Source organism: Charadrius vociferus, unplaced genomic scaffold, assembly GCF_000708025.1.
Source record: "Charadrius vociferus isolate BGI_N301 unplaced genomic scaffold, ASM70802v2 scaffold779, whole genome shotgun sequence".
Lineage (NCBI taxonomy): Eukaryota > Metazoa > Chordata > Aves > Charadriiformes > Charadriidae > Charadrius > Charadrius vociferus.
Genome location: NW_009650166.1, coordinates 245,101 through 260,263, shown reverse-complemented (window position 1 = coordinate 260,263; position 15,163 = coordinate 245,101). Strand labels below are relative to the sequence as shown.

General features: G+C 47.4%; 1 protein-coding gene across 1 annotated transcript in view; it reads left to right on the top strand.

The window, feature by feature from the left end:
• Positions 1 to 15,163, top strand: part of NSF (N-ethylmaleimide-sensitive factor) — a 70,329-nt gene that overhangs the window by 44,400 nt on the left and 10,766 nt on the right. The window contains 5 exon segments of the mRNA XM_009892410.1: positions 2,251 to 2,346; positions 2,981 to 3,137; positions 4,297 to 4,430; positions 5,665 to 5,731; positions 5,907 to 5,986. Coding sequence (XP_009890712.1) covers positions 2,251 to 2,346; positions 2,981 to 3,137; positions 4,297 to 4,430; positions 5,665 to 5,731; positions 5,907 to 5,986 — 534 coding nt within the window.

Below are 15,163 nucleotides of genomic sequence, written 5' to 3'. Positions count from 1 at the left end.
CTGGAGGTGTTCAAGGCCAGGTTGGACGGGGCTTGGAGCAACCTGGGCTGGGGGGAGGTGTCCCTGCCCAGGGCAGGGGGTGGCACTGGATGAGCTTTAAGTTTCCTTCCTACTCTAAGCATTCTGTGAACTTCGGGAATATGTTAATAGTGTTTTAAGCACCTTCACTTCCTTCAGCAAAGTAGAAGAGTGCCCAACCTGTACTAAAGGTCCACTCCTGTGGTACGTTTGGCATCCTGTATTTCTGCTTGGCGGGTGAGAAGGGACTCTCTCCTTTCAGCCATCGTTTGGTTATAGTTGTTTGTTGGGCACGGGGTTATTGGCCAATCTGGGTTCCTGAGGTTGCTGTGTGGAGGCTGCATTACTCTCGAAGACAAGCGTAATGTGATTATTTTTCCTGTTATTTTTTCCTTCCCATGCTCAAGTGCACTGCTCGTTCTTGTAGATCATCCTAGGCAGAAGAGGATGGCTCTGAGACACGTCTTTGAGGGTCAAAATTATTTGACTCGTCCATCACCTTGGTCTTAGGCAAAGGTGGCAGAGGTTGCTATGCCTTCCAAGAACTCCTTGAAATCCCAAATTTTTACCTCCTGAGCTATCAGGTCATATGGGGCCATGATACCCTCAGGTGCTATTGTAAAACTCAAGGTAACTTCCGGTGAGAATTATACTTGTTTTGGAATCTAGAGAAATTTGTTATGGTATAATTGGGAAATTTAGAAATTATCAAAAACCTTTCAAAGCTGTGCTTTGGTGGAAAAGAATGAAGACCTTTTGCCTCATCTCTGTGCTACTTAAAAATAGGTTTCTGCCTTACCACGTAACAGTTAGATGAATTGCTTTTCAGACATCAACTTCTGCCCCCTCTCGTGACTAATCCTCTTTCCGGTATCTCTACCTCCACTCGGGAGCCTCAGCAGACTGCACCCGTAGGATTAGTACGTAATAGCCAGTGTCTGTATGCCGTTGAGTGGAAAAGTTGCTTCAAATCCATTTAATTCCTGATGGCTGCCCAAGGCAATCAATAGACTTGCCATGTCTACAAATAATCCCGGTAAATGGAGCTGCTCCATATTGCGGAGCTGCAGCCGTAGTCGGCAACACATCCAGTGCTGGTTTGACAGTCTACAGACGTCGGAATAAAGTCGCTCTCAAGGCTACTCTCAAGTTGTTTGCAAGAATTAAAAACCTCTTCTGGCTCCCGTGTGAGCAACTTTGGGCCACCTCCTAGTGGTACCTCTAGTTGTGATTGAGAAAGGATTTACAAGAGAAGATTGCAGTAGTGCTGTCTCGGCTCTATTTGTGTCTGGTCATTAGCTTTTACACGTTGCTAGACAATTTGGGAATGGAGGAAGGGAAAAAGGTGATGCTTTTCATTTAGCAAGGAGTGCTATATGAGCTGAGCTAACTGCAGCTTATTTATTCCGAGTAACATCAATAGCGCTCCCTTGGGAGGGTTCATACCTTTGGTGGAACTGAAGCAAATAAATACAAAACAGAAAGAAATCTAATATTTACCAATCCCCTTAAAGTCTTTCTTGTATGGAGAGGAAAGTGTGTGGTTTGAATAGAAAATTATAAACCTCCTGAAACAGAGGTGTGTGAATAATTCTTCTTTTTGGCTTAGTTGCCAAAGAGGGTGTGGGTAGATTCAGAGGTGGGTTAAACCAAACTTTTAATTTGTCTTTCTGAAGAAAATCACACAACGAAGGAAGCTCCATCCCCTTCCTGTCCAGCACCCAGAAAGCATAACAAAGTTTTTTCTACAGCTCGTGAATGGAAAGAGTAATTCCCTACTCTAAAGGGAACCTACATAATTCCAATAACTTTTAGAAATTTAAACTTAGGTGACATCAGTCCCGCACTGGGCACCAGCCTGAGCCTCACTGGCACTTGGTTTATGTAGTCAAGGTAGCGCAGCAGCAACAGGGATGGTGCAGAACTTCCATCCTGCTCGTAGCTGGGGTGGCTTCTCTGAAACGGGGGGTCATGGCCATACTCTTCACGTCAGCTTTCCACCCAGTGGAGCGGAACAACTGTTACTGAATGACTTTGGGGCTGGTGTGGATGTGGCTCTGTGGAGATGGTGATTGCTCCAGTGGTACTGAGCATATGTCCAACAAATGTCTTGTTAAGAAGCGTTTTTCTTATTGATGCAGACCAACTGCAGGGTTGGAGCCGTGGATGGAGGTCGATAAGGGGTCATGTGTGGTACTGCTGTATTTCAATGTCTTTTATCGCCTTTATTAGGCCAGCAACAAAGTGGAAGTGGATATGGAGAAGGCAGAGAGCTTACGTGTGACAAGGGGAGACTTCTTTGCATCTTTGGAGAATGATATCAAACCAGTAAGTACGCACCACATAACTCCTGTAATAGTCATCCGCTACAGTTAGTGACATGAAGCAGCAGCTTCCTTCTGGGATCAGACCTGCAGTGGTGCACTGTGGACTGGTGTACTGTGTCCTGTGTTGTGGGAATGAAGGTAGGGAGCTGCGTTCTGCCCGCAGTGCTAAGGCTCTGTTTTCTACCGTTTGTTGCGTGCAAGGATCATAAAAAGGAACAAATAAAGACAGCAACTTGGAATTTCTTCTCCTTGTCATGTGTAAACTTTCCCTTTTGGGCTACTTCAGTTAGTGGGCGACAGTTTTAATATGGACTGTAGGAGGACGTTGAAGCCTCATTTTTGAGAACTGTCTTTAAGTGGTGTGGATCCAGAACGCAGTGGCGACTTGCACTGATTAGAATTTGTTTGGAGAGTATATGGAAAGATGTTTCTAAATGTGCATCGTCCCCACCAGCGTTCGGTCCTTCCAACTGAAATGTGGTGTGTCACCAATGGGTCTCCCAGTACTGATGGTCTCACCTGAGCATCTTCCGCAGGCTTGGTCCTGCTCACTTTGGTGGTGGTGAACTCTCTCACGTTTTTCTGATGTGATGCAAAATTTCTCGGTAAAATAAATTTTCCCCCTCTTAATACAGGCGTTTGGAACCAACCAGGAAGACTATGCAAGCTACATCATGAACGGTATTATTAAGTGGGGTGATCCGGTAACAAGGGTATTGGATGATGGGGAGCTGCTTGTTCAACAAACTAAGAACAGTGACCGCACTCCTTTGGTTAGCGTTCTTCTAGAAGGTAAATTTAAGAAAAAAGAAAATTATGTGTGTGTATATATATATAAAAAACCTCAAGTGACTTCTGTAAACTATTCCTATCAGTTGCCCACGTGGTCATCTGTTATATCCTGCAACGGTACGTAAAAGAAACACGTGGGAGGAAAAATAGAGTCTGTCTCTTCCAGTTTACTTGGGTGAAATTGCTTTAGATATTAAAGTTGGATTCTCAGCCTGAGAGAAGTTTTGTTCTTGGAACAGTTGACAAGTGAACGTATCCAGGTAACAACCTAAGCGTGGATGTTTTACAGTGCAAACATCTCTAACTGAGTGAGTTGTCGAAATTTTCTTGGAAGTCACTGGAGTGTAATCAGTGTAATTAGCTGAGCTCAAACAGCAGTTCATCTGGGCACATTTAGGTGTCTGCTGTTAGGCGGAGGTGGATTGCCCTCCACCTAGGCTGTTAGTGACCACGGAGAGTCTAGGAAACTAATTCCAGTAGCTACGTTACAGATATTGGAGTAGAATTTGTTATTTAGTGCTTCCCTCTTTCTTTTCTTGAAGTCAAGCGATGTGGGTTACCGCTGCTGCTGAGCAGTCTGGAGCTTTGAAATGAACCTTGAACAGATCCCCTGAGTAACGCGGTGTGCTTGTGGCCAGCGTGTCGCTTGGATGCAATACCTTCTTTGTGCTCCAAATTGATTTGTCCTGGGGGGTAGATGGAGATGTGTCTTAGGGCTCTGAATTACTCTGGTGTGAATTAGGCAAATTACAAATCGTCTTTGTCGATATTTAGCTGGCATTCATGCTGTCCACTTGTTTACCACAGTACCTGCAGAAATCGGAGTTAGAGGTGACATAGTTCAAGAAGGTTCTCCAAAATACAAATGTGTTCTGGTTCTGGTGCAGTCCCGGTCCCACAAAATGTGGAATGCCCTCTTTTGTGTTGCTTTCGTGGCGAATCAGTCTGCACGCGCGCAGAGTTGCATCATTTCCTTCATGGGGAGGGCTGGATTGCACTGGGAGTTAGCGCGTCCCTTCAGCAAGCAGAAGAAAAGGTCATTTCAAAATGCAGATACCTCTCAATGAGATTATAAACATGCTTAAAGTATCATCTGTGCTGAGCTGTACCAGACCTGTTCTCTCCCTTGTCTTTTCATTACGTTCGTCCTTTGTTTCAGGTCCCCCCCACAGTGGGAAAACTGCTTTAGCAGCAAAAATAGCAGAAGAATCCAACTTTCCCTTTATCAAGATCTGTTCTCCTGATAAGATGATCGGATTTTCTGAAACAGCCAAGTGCCAGGCTATGAAGAAGGTACATACGCGTCCTACTCTTTCGCTTGATTGCAATCTGATTCTACGTTCTCTAGTGGACAGAGCAGTGAATTACCCTTGGGCTTATGTTTGCTGCTCTCTGTAGGTCCTAAATTCCCGTCCGTATATTTATTTGTAAAGCTGAATAGATGTTTTTGTGGTGCTGACATGAAGTGACTCAGGGAAAATTTCAAGGCTCTGTCGCGGTTGGGTCTGATGCGTAATCATGACTGGGACAAAGTCCCAGTGGGACAAAACACCTGGTCGGGGATGAGCAATCCGGAGCTCTGTCTGCAGAGACGAAGGCAGGAAGGGCTTCAGGGTCACACTTGGGGAGAATAGTTCCTGCCTGAAGGAGACTGGGAACAGTTTTGAGGTGGTAATGTTCAGTTCAATGAGTTTTAACAACTTGGGGAGCGGGGGGAATGCAAACAACTTGAACATCTTAAATCATTTCAAGTAGCCAGGAGGAAGGATGGAAGGAGATTTCGTTTAGTGGAGCACGCCAGCGCTCATCCTTCTAGCGGGATGATACCGAGCGAAGCACAGGAGTGAAATGTTACTCTGAGATCAGTTTGTTGCAGGATTGCATCGCTTCTAAGAGAAGCGACGTGCTCATAGCTGGAAGCCCAGTTTCTAATTTAAAAAGGAGCCTTTTGGACTTGAGTTGCACTGGCAGATGCCGGAGGCAGGCTGCAGTTCCACTGCCGTCCTTGGTGCTGCTCACAGTTTGAATCCAAAGCCCCGCGGGATGCTGCTTTGCTGCTCCATAAAGGGTGGTGCGGAGGCTCGATCCGTCCCCGAGTGGGTCTGTTCTCCCCGCAGTACGCTGTTAGGGAGAGTAACCGATATCCAGCCTGGGTAGAAAAGCTTCATCGTTGCATTACAGGTGTGGGGGATTTGTGTGCGTTACATTATCAGTATTGCCCCAGCTCCAAAACACGGAGGAATGATGCTCTGTTTTTTTTGTCCGTTGCTTACAATTCAGCGCAGGGCAGATGGCTTTTTTGCAAAGTGCGTGGGTAAATGAACAAAACTGAGCTCTGAATTTGTTGAGATGGCAATGTTTTACTAAATGCAGATGGAGTCTAGTCTCTTGGTGCTTATCGTTTTCATTCTCTGTTTCTTCTTCTAAATACTGCTGTGTTTAGCTAAAAACACATCAACAGGTCCTATCATGACTATTGTAGTTTTGCTGCTGAGGTTTAACGATGAGTCATTTTGCTGTTTTTTAGATCTTTGATGATGCGTACAAGTCCCAACTCAGCTGTGTTGTCGTGGATGACATTGAGAGACTTCTAGGTGAGTTAGGGCAACGAGAGCGAGCTGTGTTGTCTGCTGCGCAGAAATATTGAAATATTTGCAATATTGAAATACCGCAAACTGGAAATGATCTGGAACCGTTTACTTCGGGCGCCTTGAACTGTTTTTCATACCGTGAAGTGGCTTAAACGTGCATTTGCGTTTCTCATTTCAGATTATGTCCCAATTGGACCACGGTTCTCTAACCTGGTGTTGCAAGCCCTCCTTGTACTGCTAAAGAAGGCGCCCCCTCAGGTAAGAAAGGACCCGGGGGGCGAGATGCTCCATTCCTACCCTAATTTTGACAGTGGAGGGCTTTGTGCCTCGCTGATAGCTGCTGTGCTGCCGGTGGTATTAGTGCTATTGTCTCTGATTCAGGCAAGTTAATCCCAGCCTGCTGCTCTTCATTCGGTTAGACATTTCTGGGATAACCACAGAGGGATTCAGCTTTAATTATCTAATTACTTAAGGCTGAATCTTCTGCAGTTAGCTCTAGAAATACTCACTAAGGAAACAAGTTTAACCTTCACCGTGTAAAACTTGAACGTGCAAGCTGTCTGCTTTCCGATTAACTACGAACTGTTTCGTCCCGATCAATCCCCGGCTCAGCCACGCGCTCCCTCCTTACGTGGAAATGGATTTCTAAGTAACGTGTGATTGTGGATGTCAGGAGCTGAATTTGCTCTTAACTTGAAATTATCAGGTGTTAATTACAAGGGGTGAGGAGAGCTTAAGATCTTACATCTCATGCTGATCCCGTCTATTTGCACTTTCTGGCTTGATGAGGTTGAAGAACCTCACAAGTGATAGCGTTTCTGAAGCTTGCACTCAGTGAGAGAAACAGACAGGGACTCTTCTTTTTTTGTTTGCCATTTTTCCTGTCGTTTGCTGGAATTCTGCTGCATGTGTGAAAATATCTGCATGAATAAATAACATACTAACAGAAAAACCGTGAAAGTTGGTGTCAGGAAAAAGCAGAGAAGCACAACCTGGATGAATTCCATTTTTTTTTGTCATTTTTAATATCCTGGAAACAGTAACATATGCGTGAGTATTGTTGTCATTAGAGAGTTCAGTGAAAAGACCTTTCAAATGTAGAACTTTGAACTAAATTGTAGTGCCACAGGCCCTGAAGTTCCCCTTGTGACTGTCAACCTGGGAGAACAAAGATTTATCCCAGGGAGCTTTCTATGCTGTGTGCAGTCTCTAACATGAAACTTGGATTGTGTTATCGCCCGCGTTGGAACAGAAGGGCTGCAGCAGCACAACCATTTTTGATTGTCGTAATCTCCTTGTAATCACTGACCTATTGCTGGGTATTTCCGCAGTACCGGGAAACGATTGTTCCCAGAAACCAATAGGGGAAAACAGAACGTGATTTGGTTCAGTTGTCGAAGGAACTTAAAATACCACATTGCCCGTTTTATCGTTGCGGCCTCTGAATGTATTTTGCTGCTGAGATGCACTTTTGTTGGCACCCGCGTCTCCCTGAAAGCAGGATGCGGGGCTTGGAGCTCTCAGATATCTGCCAAGTTTATGCATGTTGCTGGAGATTTGTACTTTGCAATGTTTGAAATGCCCTTGAGGCTGGAAGACTTTGGGTTGACAGCCAATATTATGGTGACTTAAGCCATAAATTGTTGGAGGGTAAAGAGAGAGAGAGTTTTCTGAGGAAATGTCACTGTTTGATTGATGATGTGGTGGGTTGGGTTTTTTTCCTGGTGTTTTTTGTTTGTTTTTTTTTTTTTCCCCCCTTTCAGCAGCTCTGCTGATCGGGTTCTTCCTGGCCTGCTTGTTCCTTCCGAGTTCCCTGTGATAGTCACGGCATGTGGGGATTATTTTTTTTTTCGTTAAAAAAACCAACAGCGTGTAAGAGGCAGAGTCGTGCAGGAAAAGGCCTTTTCTGCTGTGAGTGTTAACTGTGAAAAAGATTGAATTTGGGCATGGAGACTCTTGGGGTTTTTAAGCTCAAGCGAGAAACCCACGAGGGAGATAATGCTGCCGGTTAATCAATGCCCTTCCGAGTTCCCTCTGCGATGAGTAGTTCCCTCGGGGAGCAATTTATTTGGAAGTAATGGCTGGTTTCAGGGCTTTTGTTGTGATTTGAGATGCAGCTACGTGCTTTAAATGTACAGGAGTAGCATCGGTGGTGCCAACCTGCTCCATGAAGCCAAACCAACACCAATTTCGGTGGGGTTGGGATCGTAGTTTAAGTTCATTCCTCATAAAAATGGAGTGTCCTGGGACGTGCCAGCCATATCCCCGCGCCGAGAGAAATCGTTGGCAGGATGCTGGGGAGGCAATACCTGTTCTCCATTGCTGTCGGGTTCGCTCTTGACCGTTTCAGTGGTCAGAGGGACCCGAAATACAGAGCCGATTTGCAAAGCTTAGGAACAGGGACCGGCGAAGCGGTTGACGCAGCACGCGAGGAGGGAGTGGGAAGCGGAGGGCGCGTTTCGGCGGTGCAGTGCCGCGGCTCCCATCTTTGTGGCCCAGATTATGTATTCACCCAGTGTTGTCACATCACTTGCAGAGTGCAGGCGGCTTCCTACAGTTACTGTAGGCTACGTGTGTAAGAGGAGCGTTTCTGGGATGAAATCTTATTAATTATGCATTGAGGTGTGTGTCTCTGTCGAGTTGGTTTATGAAAGCTGCCTCCCAGACTCCCCTCTTCGTGTTGAGGCTGTATGATTTTAACGTGGGGTGGGAAGGGCAAATGCTTGAAGCTTCGGGCTCTCTGGCTTGTTTGTACTTTGCAAAAGTTTTGAGAGTAAACACGTTAAAGAAACTAGAAGCATCTCTGAGTTTGCTTTAAATTCCCGGTCACAGCTCACGCTTGTTCCACTCAGCAACGCTTAAATAGTGGTATCTGTTACTCCTAGCTCAAGAAGCCTGAAAAACATTACATTTTGTTTAGCACCTTTTTTTAAACCAATTAAAAAGCTTTTCTAAAATGGATTGAAGAGAAGAAAATAAACCATGTTCTCTTGGGTCTTTATTTCAATGGAGTTTCCCTGTGTTGTGCAGGAGAAGAGGCTGGGGGGGGATAGAAAGACTGAAAAGGAATGTCGCAGCAGGGAGCCAAGCGGGAGAAAAGGACTTCTCTGAGAACTAAGCAGCAGCAGCTCCGCAAGCCGAAGCTGCTTCATCTACATGCAGAGTCACACAAGGCATGGAGACACTCACCAGCCCCACAGAGGTTTCACATGTGCTTCCCTGCTGGTTCCTGTGAAAAGCTAACAATCGGCTCAAAGGGGGAAAGACCATCGCAGCATCCCCGCGCTAAGCTGGACGTACAATTTGTGCAGTGTTATGAAAGGTCCGGCTTAGCGAGATGCTCTCGACCACTCTTGTGGATGCCCTTCCGCTGCTCCCGGAGGCCCCCGGCCCCTCTCCGCTCTGGGGCGCTGGAGCCTTTTGCCGGTTTATGAAAGTTGACGGGGGGAGAAAGGGGGGAATTATCTCCTTGTTCGATATAATCCCAGATGCATTCCGGATTCCACGTCATTTGGTGTGAGTTGGAAGCAACTCCAATCAACGGTGCCATTACGTTTATACTTGTAAACCCGGGGAGTTGTGTTTTCTCCCATTACGCGTGAAGAATTGTTGCGACCCCAAAACACGCACGTGAAGGTATAAAAGGGTCCAAAGTTGAGTGAAGAGCTGGTGGGTGACTGACAGAGGCACCTCGGGGTCCACCAATCATAGAATCGTAGAATGGTTTAGGTTGGAAAGGACCTTGAAGATCATTGAGTTCCAACCCCCAATGCTTCGTTACAGTATAGGTCAAGCTCCCCTCAGCTCCCCTTGCCTAGGGCTGGTTAGATTTGCTGAAATTTGGTGATTTGGTACTCCCCTGACGCATGGAGGCTCTATTTGCTCGTAGCAGAGTCTATGTAATTCTCTTGTGTTCTAGTTTGTCTTCAGCAGTCAGTGCAATAATGTGGTGCCCGTTAGGAAGTGAACACTGTTAGAGGAATCCATCTCATTATGCTTGAAAACGTGATCGTTTCAAAACTAATTCTTCTTTTGAGCTTTGAATCCCGTAGTTCTCTGTATCATTACATGCTCTATTCAGATAAAATCCCCATTGTAGAGAGGTGAAATCTGGGGTTACCTCACTTCTAGAAGGCAGCGGGGCAAGATGCGCACCTCTACTGGGTATCCCCCTGTCAGTAGAGAGGGATCTTGGGCTCCCAACTGGGGCGTTCGCTTCGCCTAAAAATGGGCAGGATGAGCCCAGACTGACGTGAGGTGCCCGTTCAACAAGGCCAAGTGCAAGTCCTAACGTCTGGGTTGGGGCAATCCCAAGCACAAATCCAGGCTCGGTGGGGAATGGCTGGAGAGCAGCCCTGAGCAGAAGGACCTGGGTGTGCTCATTGACCAGAGGCTCAACATGAGCCAGGAATGTGCGATCGCAGCCCCAAAGGCCAACCGTACCCTGGGCTGCATCACAAGAAGTGTGGCAGCAGGGCGAGGGAGGTGATTCTGCCCCTCTACACCACTCTCGTGAGACCCCACCTGGAGTACTGCATCCAGCTCTGGAGCCATCCACATAAGAAGGACATGGACCTGCTGGAGCGTGTCCAGAGGAGAGCCACGAGGATGATCCGAGGGCTGGAGCACCTCTCCTATGAGGAGAGGCTGAGAGAGTTGGGGCTGTTCAGCCTGGAGAAGAGGAGGCTCCGGGGAGATCTTATTGCGGCCTTCCAGTCCCTAAAGGGGCTCCAGGAGAGCTGGGGGGGGACTTTTTACTGGGGCATGTAATGATAGGACGAGGGGGAATGGCTTCAGACTGGAAGAGGGCAGGTTTAGATTAAACATTAGGAAGAAGTTTTTCACTTTAAGGGTGGTGAGGCACTGGCACAGGTTGCCCAGAGAGGTTGTTGAGGCCCCATCCCTGGAGGTGTTCAAGGCCAGGCTGGACATGGCCTTGGGCAACCTGGGCTGGTGGGAGGTGTCCCTGCCCAGGGCAGGGGGGTTGGAACTCGATGATCTTCAAGGTCCTTTCCAACCTAAACCATTCTGTGATTCTGTGTATGTAATCTCTGTTGGCGGAGTGAAACTGCCGCTGGTAACGAGCCTGACACCAAATGATCTTAAGCTGTTGAAAAGCCAAGTTCTGACTTACTTGGTAGTTACTCTCTTGTTATACCTGATTTTTGGAAATCCAGCTTGAACCCTGATCTTCCATGGCCTGACCACAAGGCAGGTTGCCTTTGCGATGGCGGCTGTAGAAATGAAGGATCAAAAATGTGACGATTTCTGAAAACGGGGGCACTTCAGCGGCACGGCTCACACCGGCAAGAATAAACGCAGCGGTGTCGCCGCAGAGCAGTTGGCCGAGGGCGGCTCTCTCCATTTGGCTCGACGGCTTTTCGTGCTTTTGTGGTATCGCCCGGGGCAAAACATTTCTGACTATTTTTTTTCCACTTGTTTGCTGAGCGAGTTGCCTGAAACTTTGAAAAGTACAAGGGACTCCTGACACTTCATTTTCTTTTAGTAATTGATACAGCAGAGATTAGGCTTGTTTGACCGTAACTGGTTTTCCAGGGGGGTCAAGTTTAAAGGTAGCAAGTTGAAGCGCATAGCGCCTTTTGAAGAAAGCAGGGGGAAAAAAGAAAAATCAGTATATTTTGGGTGGAGCTGTTAAAAAAATAAAAAATAAAAAATTGAAGGGCTGTTTTGCAGAGTAGCCATCTGTTCGGAGGAGTTTTCAACCATTCAGCTGTCTGTGGTTCGGGGTCCTGAGCAGAGATGTCCCTACGGAGAAACCTAAAAATTGCTGATGGATCTGATCTCTATTAACTTGTCCTGTGGCTTTTGAACCTTGTTAAGCTTTTGCCCCTCTTAGTGCCGTGGTTGCGTGAGTTCAACTTACCTCTATGGTGAAAACAAACATCCTTTTGTTCCGCTTAAAACTGATGCGCGATAATTTCGTGTCATGCTCTCTTGTTCTTATTTGGAGAAGCAGCAGTTTCCCCCCTCACCTCCTCCACGCCGTCTATGATTTTATAAACCTCTCTCTCTACCCCCCATCAATTTACCGATTTAGGGAAGTTGCTCCATATTCCTGACCACCCCCATTGCTTTCCTCTGATTTCTCCAACTCAGTGATGTATTTGAAATTGTATTTGAAACGTGGAGTGTCTTAAAGAGCACCCTGTGTTCCTAGAGTAGAAGAATGACTTTTGTTTTACTCTTTTTCCCGTTCTAAAAATGGCTGGGTGTTTGCGTTCTGAGTAAGGTTTAGCACTGAGCTGGTGTTTGCACAGAACTTGCCACAATGACCGATTCCAGTGGTTTTTCTAAATGGTAATAAGGCATTTAGAGTCATTTTTGTGTGTGTCGTGATTGTCCGCTGGCCTGATTTACAGCAAGTTTGGGATCCAGCTGACTAAATGTGGCTGTCAGCGGTTTGGTTTTCTACGACTGAACTGGTTGTTTAGCAGATAGTTTGCTGGATGAGTCCGGATCGTAGGCAGCTTTTCTGGGAGGAGGTATGTCTCGTCTGGGCTCCATTAACGACGAAGGAAGTGCGGAGCATGAGATCGCGAGTGGACCTCTGAAGTTAGAGGAGGTAAAACTCTTCTCACTAATTTCACTTCTGGGCTGCTTATGTCCTTTCTTGGTGAGACCTTTTAGTCTCTGATGGAACTAGACTCTGTTTTTTATTGCAGTCAAGCATGGGCTTCAGAAGTTGCTCAGGTAGCATCCTGCAAGCCGTTGGGCTGCGACTGGTTACTCCCTTGAGTGGTGTCGTATCGTGCTGTGCCAGGCACTCCACGCCTGCTGGTGTGGGAACAGAATGAGCAGGTTTTTTCCCCCTAAAATGCTCATATTTCATGGGAAACTGTTTAACATGATCCCTTTCCTAAGCTGTTCTGGATTTTGAGAGTTACAGACAATAAAAAAATTACTATTTTTTAAGAATTGCTATAGCTCGTAGAGCGGATCGGTCTTGGTGGTGGAGCATGGCACGGATGTGTGCTTGCCAGGGGGGCTGGTGTGTGTTTTGGAGGTTCTCAGTTCTGTTCAAGGGTCTGCCTTTGGCTTCCTTTGTACCCTAACACCTTACCTCTGTACCGAGAACACTGAAGGTGCCTGACAGCATGCACGGGGCTCGGTACAATTTCTTAATAAGGTCACAGAAGTTCTCCTTACAGGGCTTCTCCTTTTTGTTGAGTTAGTGCAGATGTAATATCAGATATATCAACATAATTTATGAGTTGAACAAAACCCCACTGAGGATAGTGTGTTGAGGGAAATACAGAGCAACCATGAAAGCAAAGTAAATCAGAATTGAGATGAAATTTTCTCCATCACATCTGCTGATAGTCCCTGTCTTTGTGTGCTGAAGATTTTAAGCATGCATCGGTTCTGCTGCCACACGTGCTGTTGTCCCGAGTGTATCTGAGCATGTTGAAGGCACCTTTTAACCTTGTCCTTGGGTGGTAACTTCAGAGCGAATGTCAGAGGTGTTTGTACCACACTTCTGCTGTGGTTCATGAGCAGGGGATGGTTCAAGTGTCCTTGGGGCACTCATTTCACACAGCTTCCAAGCCTGTGGTGAAGCTGTTTTACCAGCCCCTTCTAGCGACGAGGACCACTGAAATTTTGTCTTCATGTATCATAGAATCACAGAATGGTTTGGGCTGGAAGGGACCTTAAAGACCATCCAGTGCCACCCCCTGCCCTGGGCAGGGACACCTCCCACCAGCCCAGGTTGCTCCAAGCCCCGTCCAACCTGGCCTTGACCACCTCCAGGGATGGGGCAGCCACAGCTTCTCGGGGCAACCTGCCCCAGGGGCTCAACCACCCTCACAGGAAGGAATTTCTTCCTCAGATCTCATCTCAATCTCCCCTCTTCCAGTTTGAAGCCATTCCCCCTCATCCCATCACTCCATGCCCTGTAAAAAGTCCCCCCCCCAGCTCTCCTGGAGCCCCTTTAGGCACTGGAAGGGGCTCTGAAGTTGCTGAGCATCATTTATTTTTCTTGATCTATGAAGTGCTTTAGGTGAAAATGATGGGGCTTTCTGAAGGTCTTGTAGGAGTGAGGATCAAACGTCATTCACGTACCCTCCACTGAGTGCATTGGCTCTTTATCCTTGCATGCAAGATCGTACAGGATTGCTCGGATTTAGCTCAAACTTGTAAAATGATAAGCTGTTTTCCTGGCCTTGCTACACGATCACCATCTAAAAGGAAACAAATAACGTCCAGTTGTAAAGCTGTGGACACGCAGAGCGTAGCGGAAGCAGCAGCCTACGGAATAGTTGTATTTATGCTTTCTGCGGACGTTGTGTGCCCTTCTCAAGGCTCCCTACAGACACTGTTAGACACTCGCACCTTTCTCCGCGTGCTGTGTGCCACCAGCGGGTGAGTCTCCTCTAGTACTTAAGCATTCCCCACTCCCACTGCAGCTTCCAACATGGCATTTCTGGCGTCAGTGCAGGAATTGGCTGCTTTTCCCCGTTCCGTTGCCTGCGAGGTCTCTGAGGATTCCCCCTATGAAGAGGGGACCGAGCTGGTGCCCGCGGGGATGCAGGCAGTGGTGAGCACGCAGAAGGCTCAGCGCGGCGGTTCCCTGAGAAAGCCTTCGCATGCGGCCCTCGGCCGGGGCTGTGCTCTGCTTTCCACCCGCCGGACATTGCTTCCTTCTGCTGGCTTAGGCTAAAACCAAACTTGACGCGAGCGCTTGAGTTCGTTACCAGTTCTGGTCTGCTGTTGCCTCGTCCGTCCCCCCAGGCTGGGCTGTAATCTCTTCAAACACAACAAGTCGGTGAATGCGATGGCACTTGGAAAAAGAAACAAATGCAGCAGAGACGCATCACCTTCAGCAAAGGTGCCTGAAGTTGAAATCAGTTTTCATCCTTTGTTGAAGGAATGAAGAGTACTTAGGAAATTAATTCTGGCTGCTTGGCGGGGGTAGTTTTTAGGGTTTTGTTTGTTTTGTGTTTTTTTTAATAGTGATGAACAGAGTTTTGTGTCGCATTTTGTGTCTGGGAGCAGTGACTGACACGCTGGAAGGCTGTGCTGCCATACAGCGTGACCTGACCAGGCTGGAGAGTTGGAACCTCATGAAGTTCAACAAGGACAAGTGTAGGGTACTGCATCTGGGGAGGAATAACCCCACGCACCAGTACAGGGGGCTGACCTGCTGGAGAGCAGCGCTGCAGAGAGGGACCTGGGAGTGCTGGTGGCCAACAGGGTGACCATGAGGCAGCAATGTGCCCCGGTGGCCAAGAAGGCCAAAGGCATCCTGGGGGGCATCAAGCAGAGTGTGGCCAGCAGGTGGAGGGAGGTCATCCTCCCCCTCTGCTCTGCCCTGGGGAGGCCACATCTGGAGCACTGTGTCCAGTTCGGGGCTCCCCGGGTCAGGAAGGACAGGGAACTGCTGGAGAGGGTCCAGCAAAGGGCTACGGAGGTGAG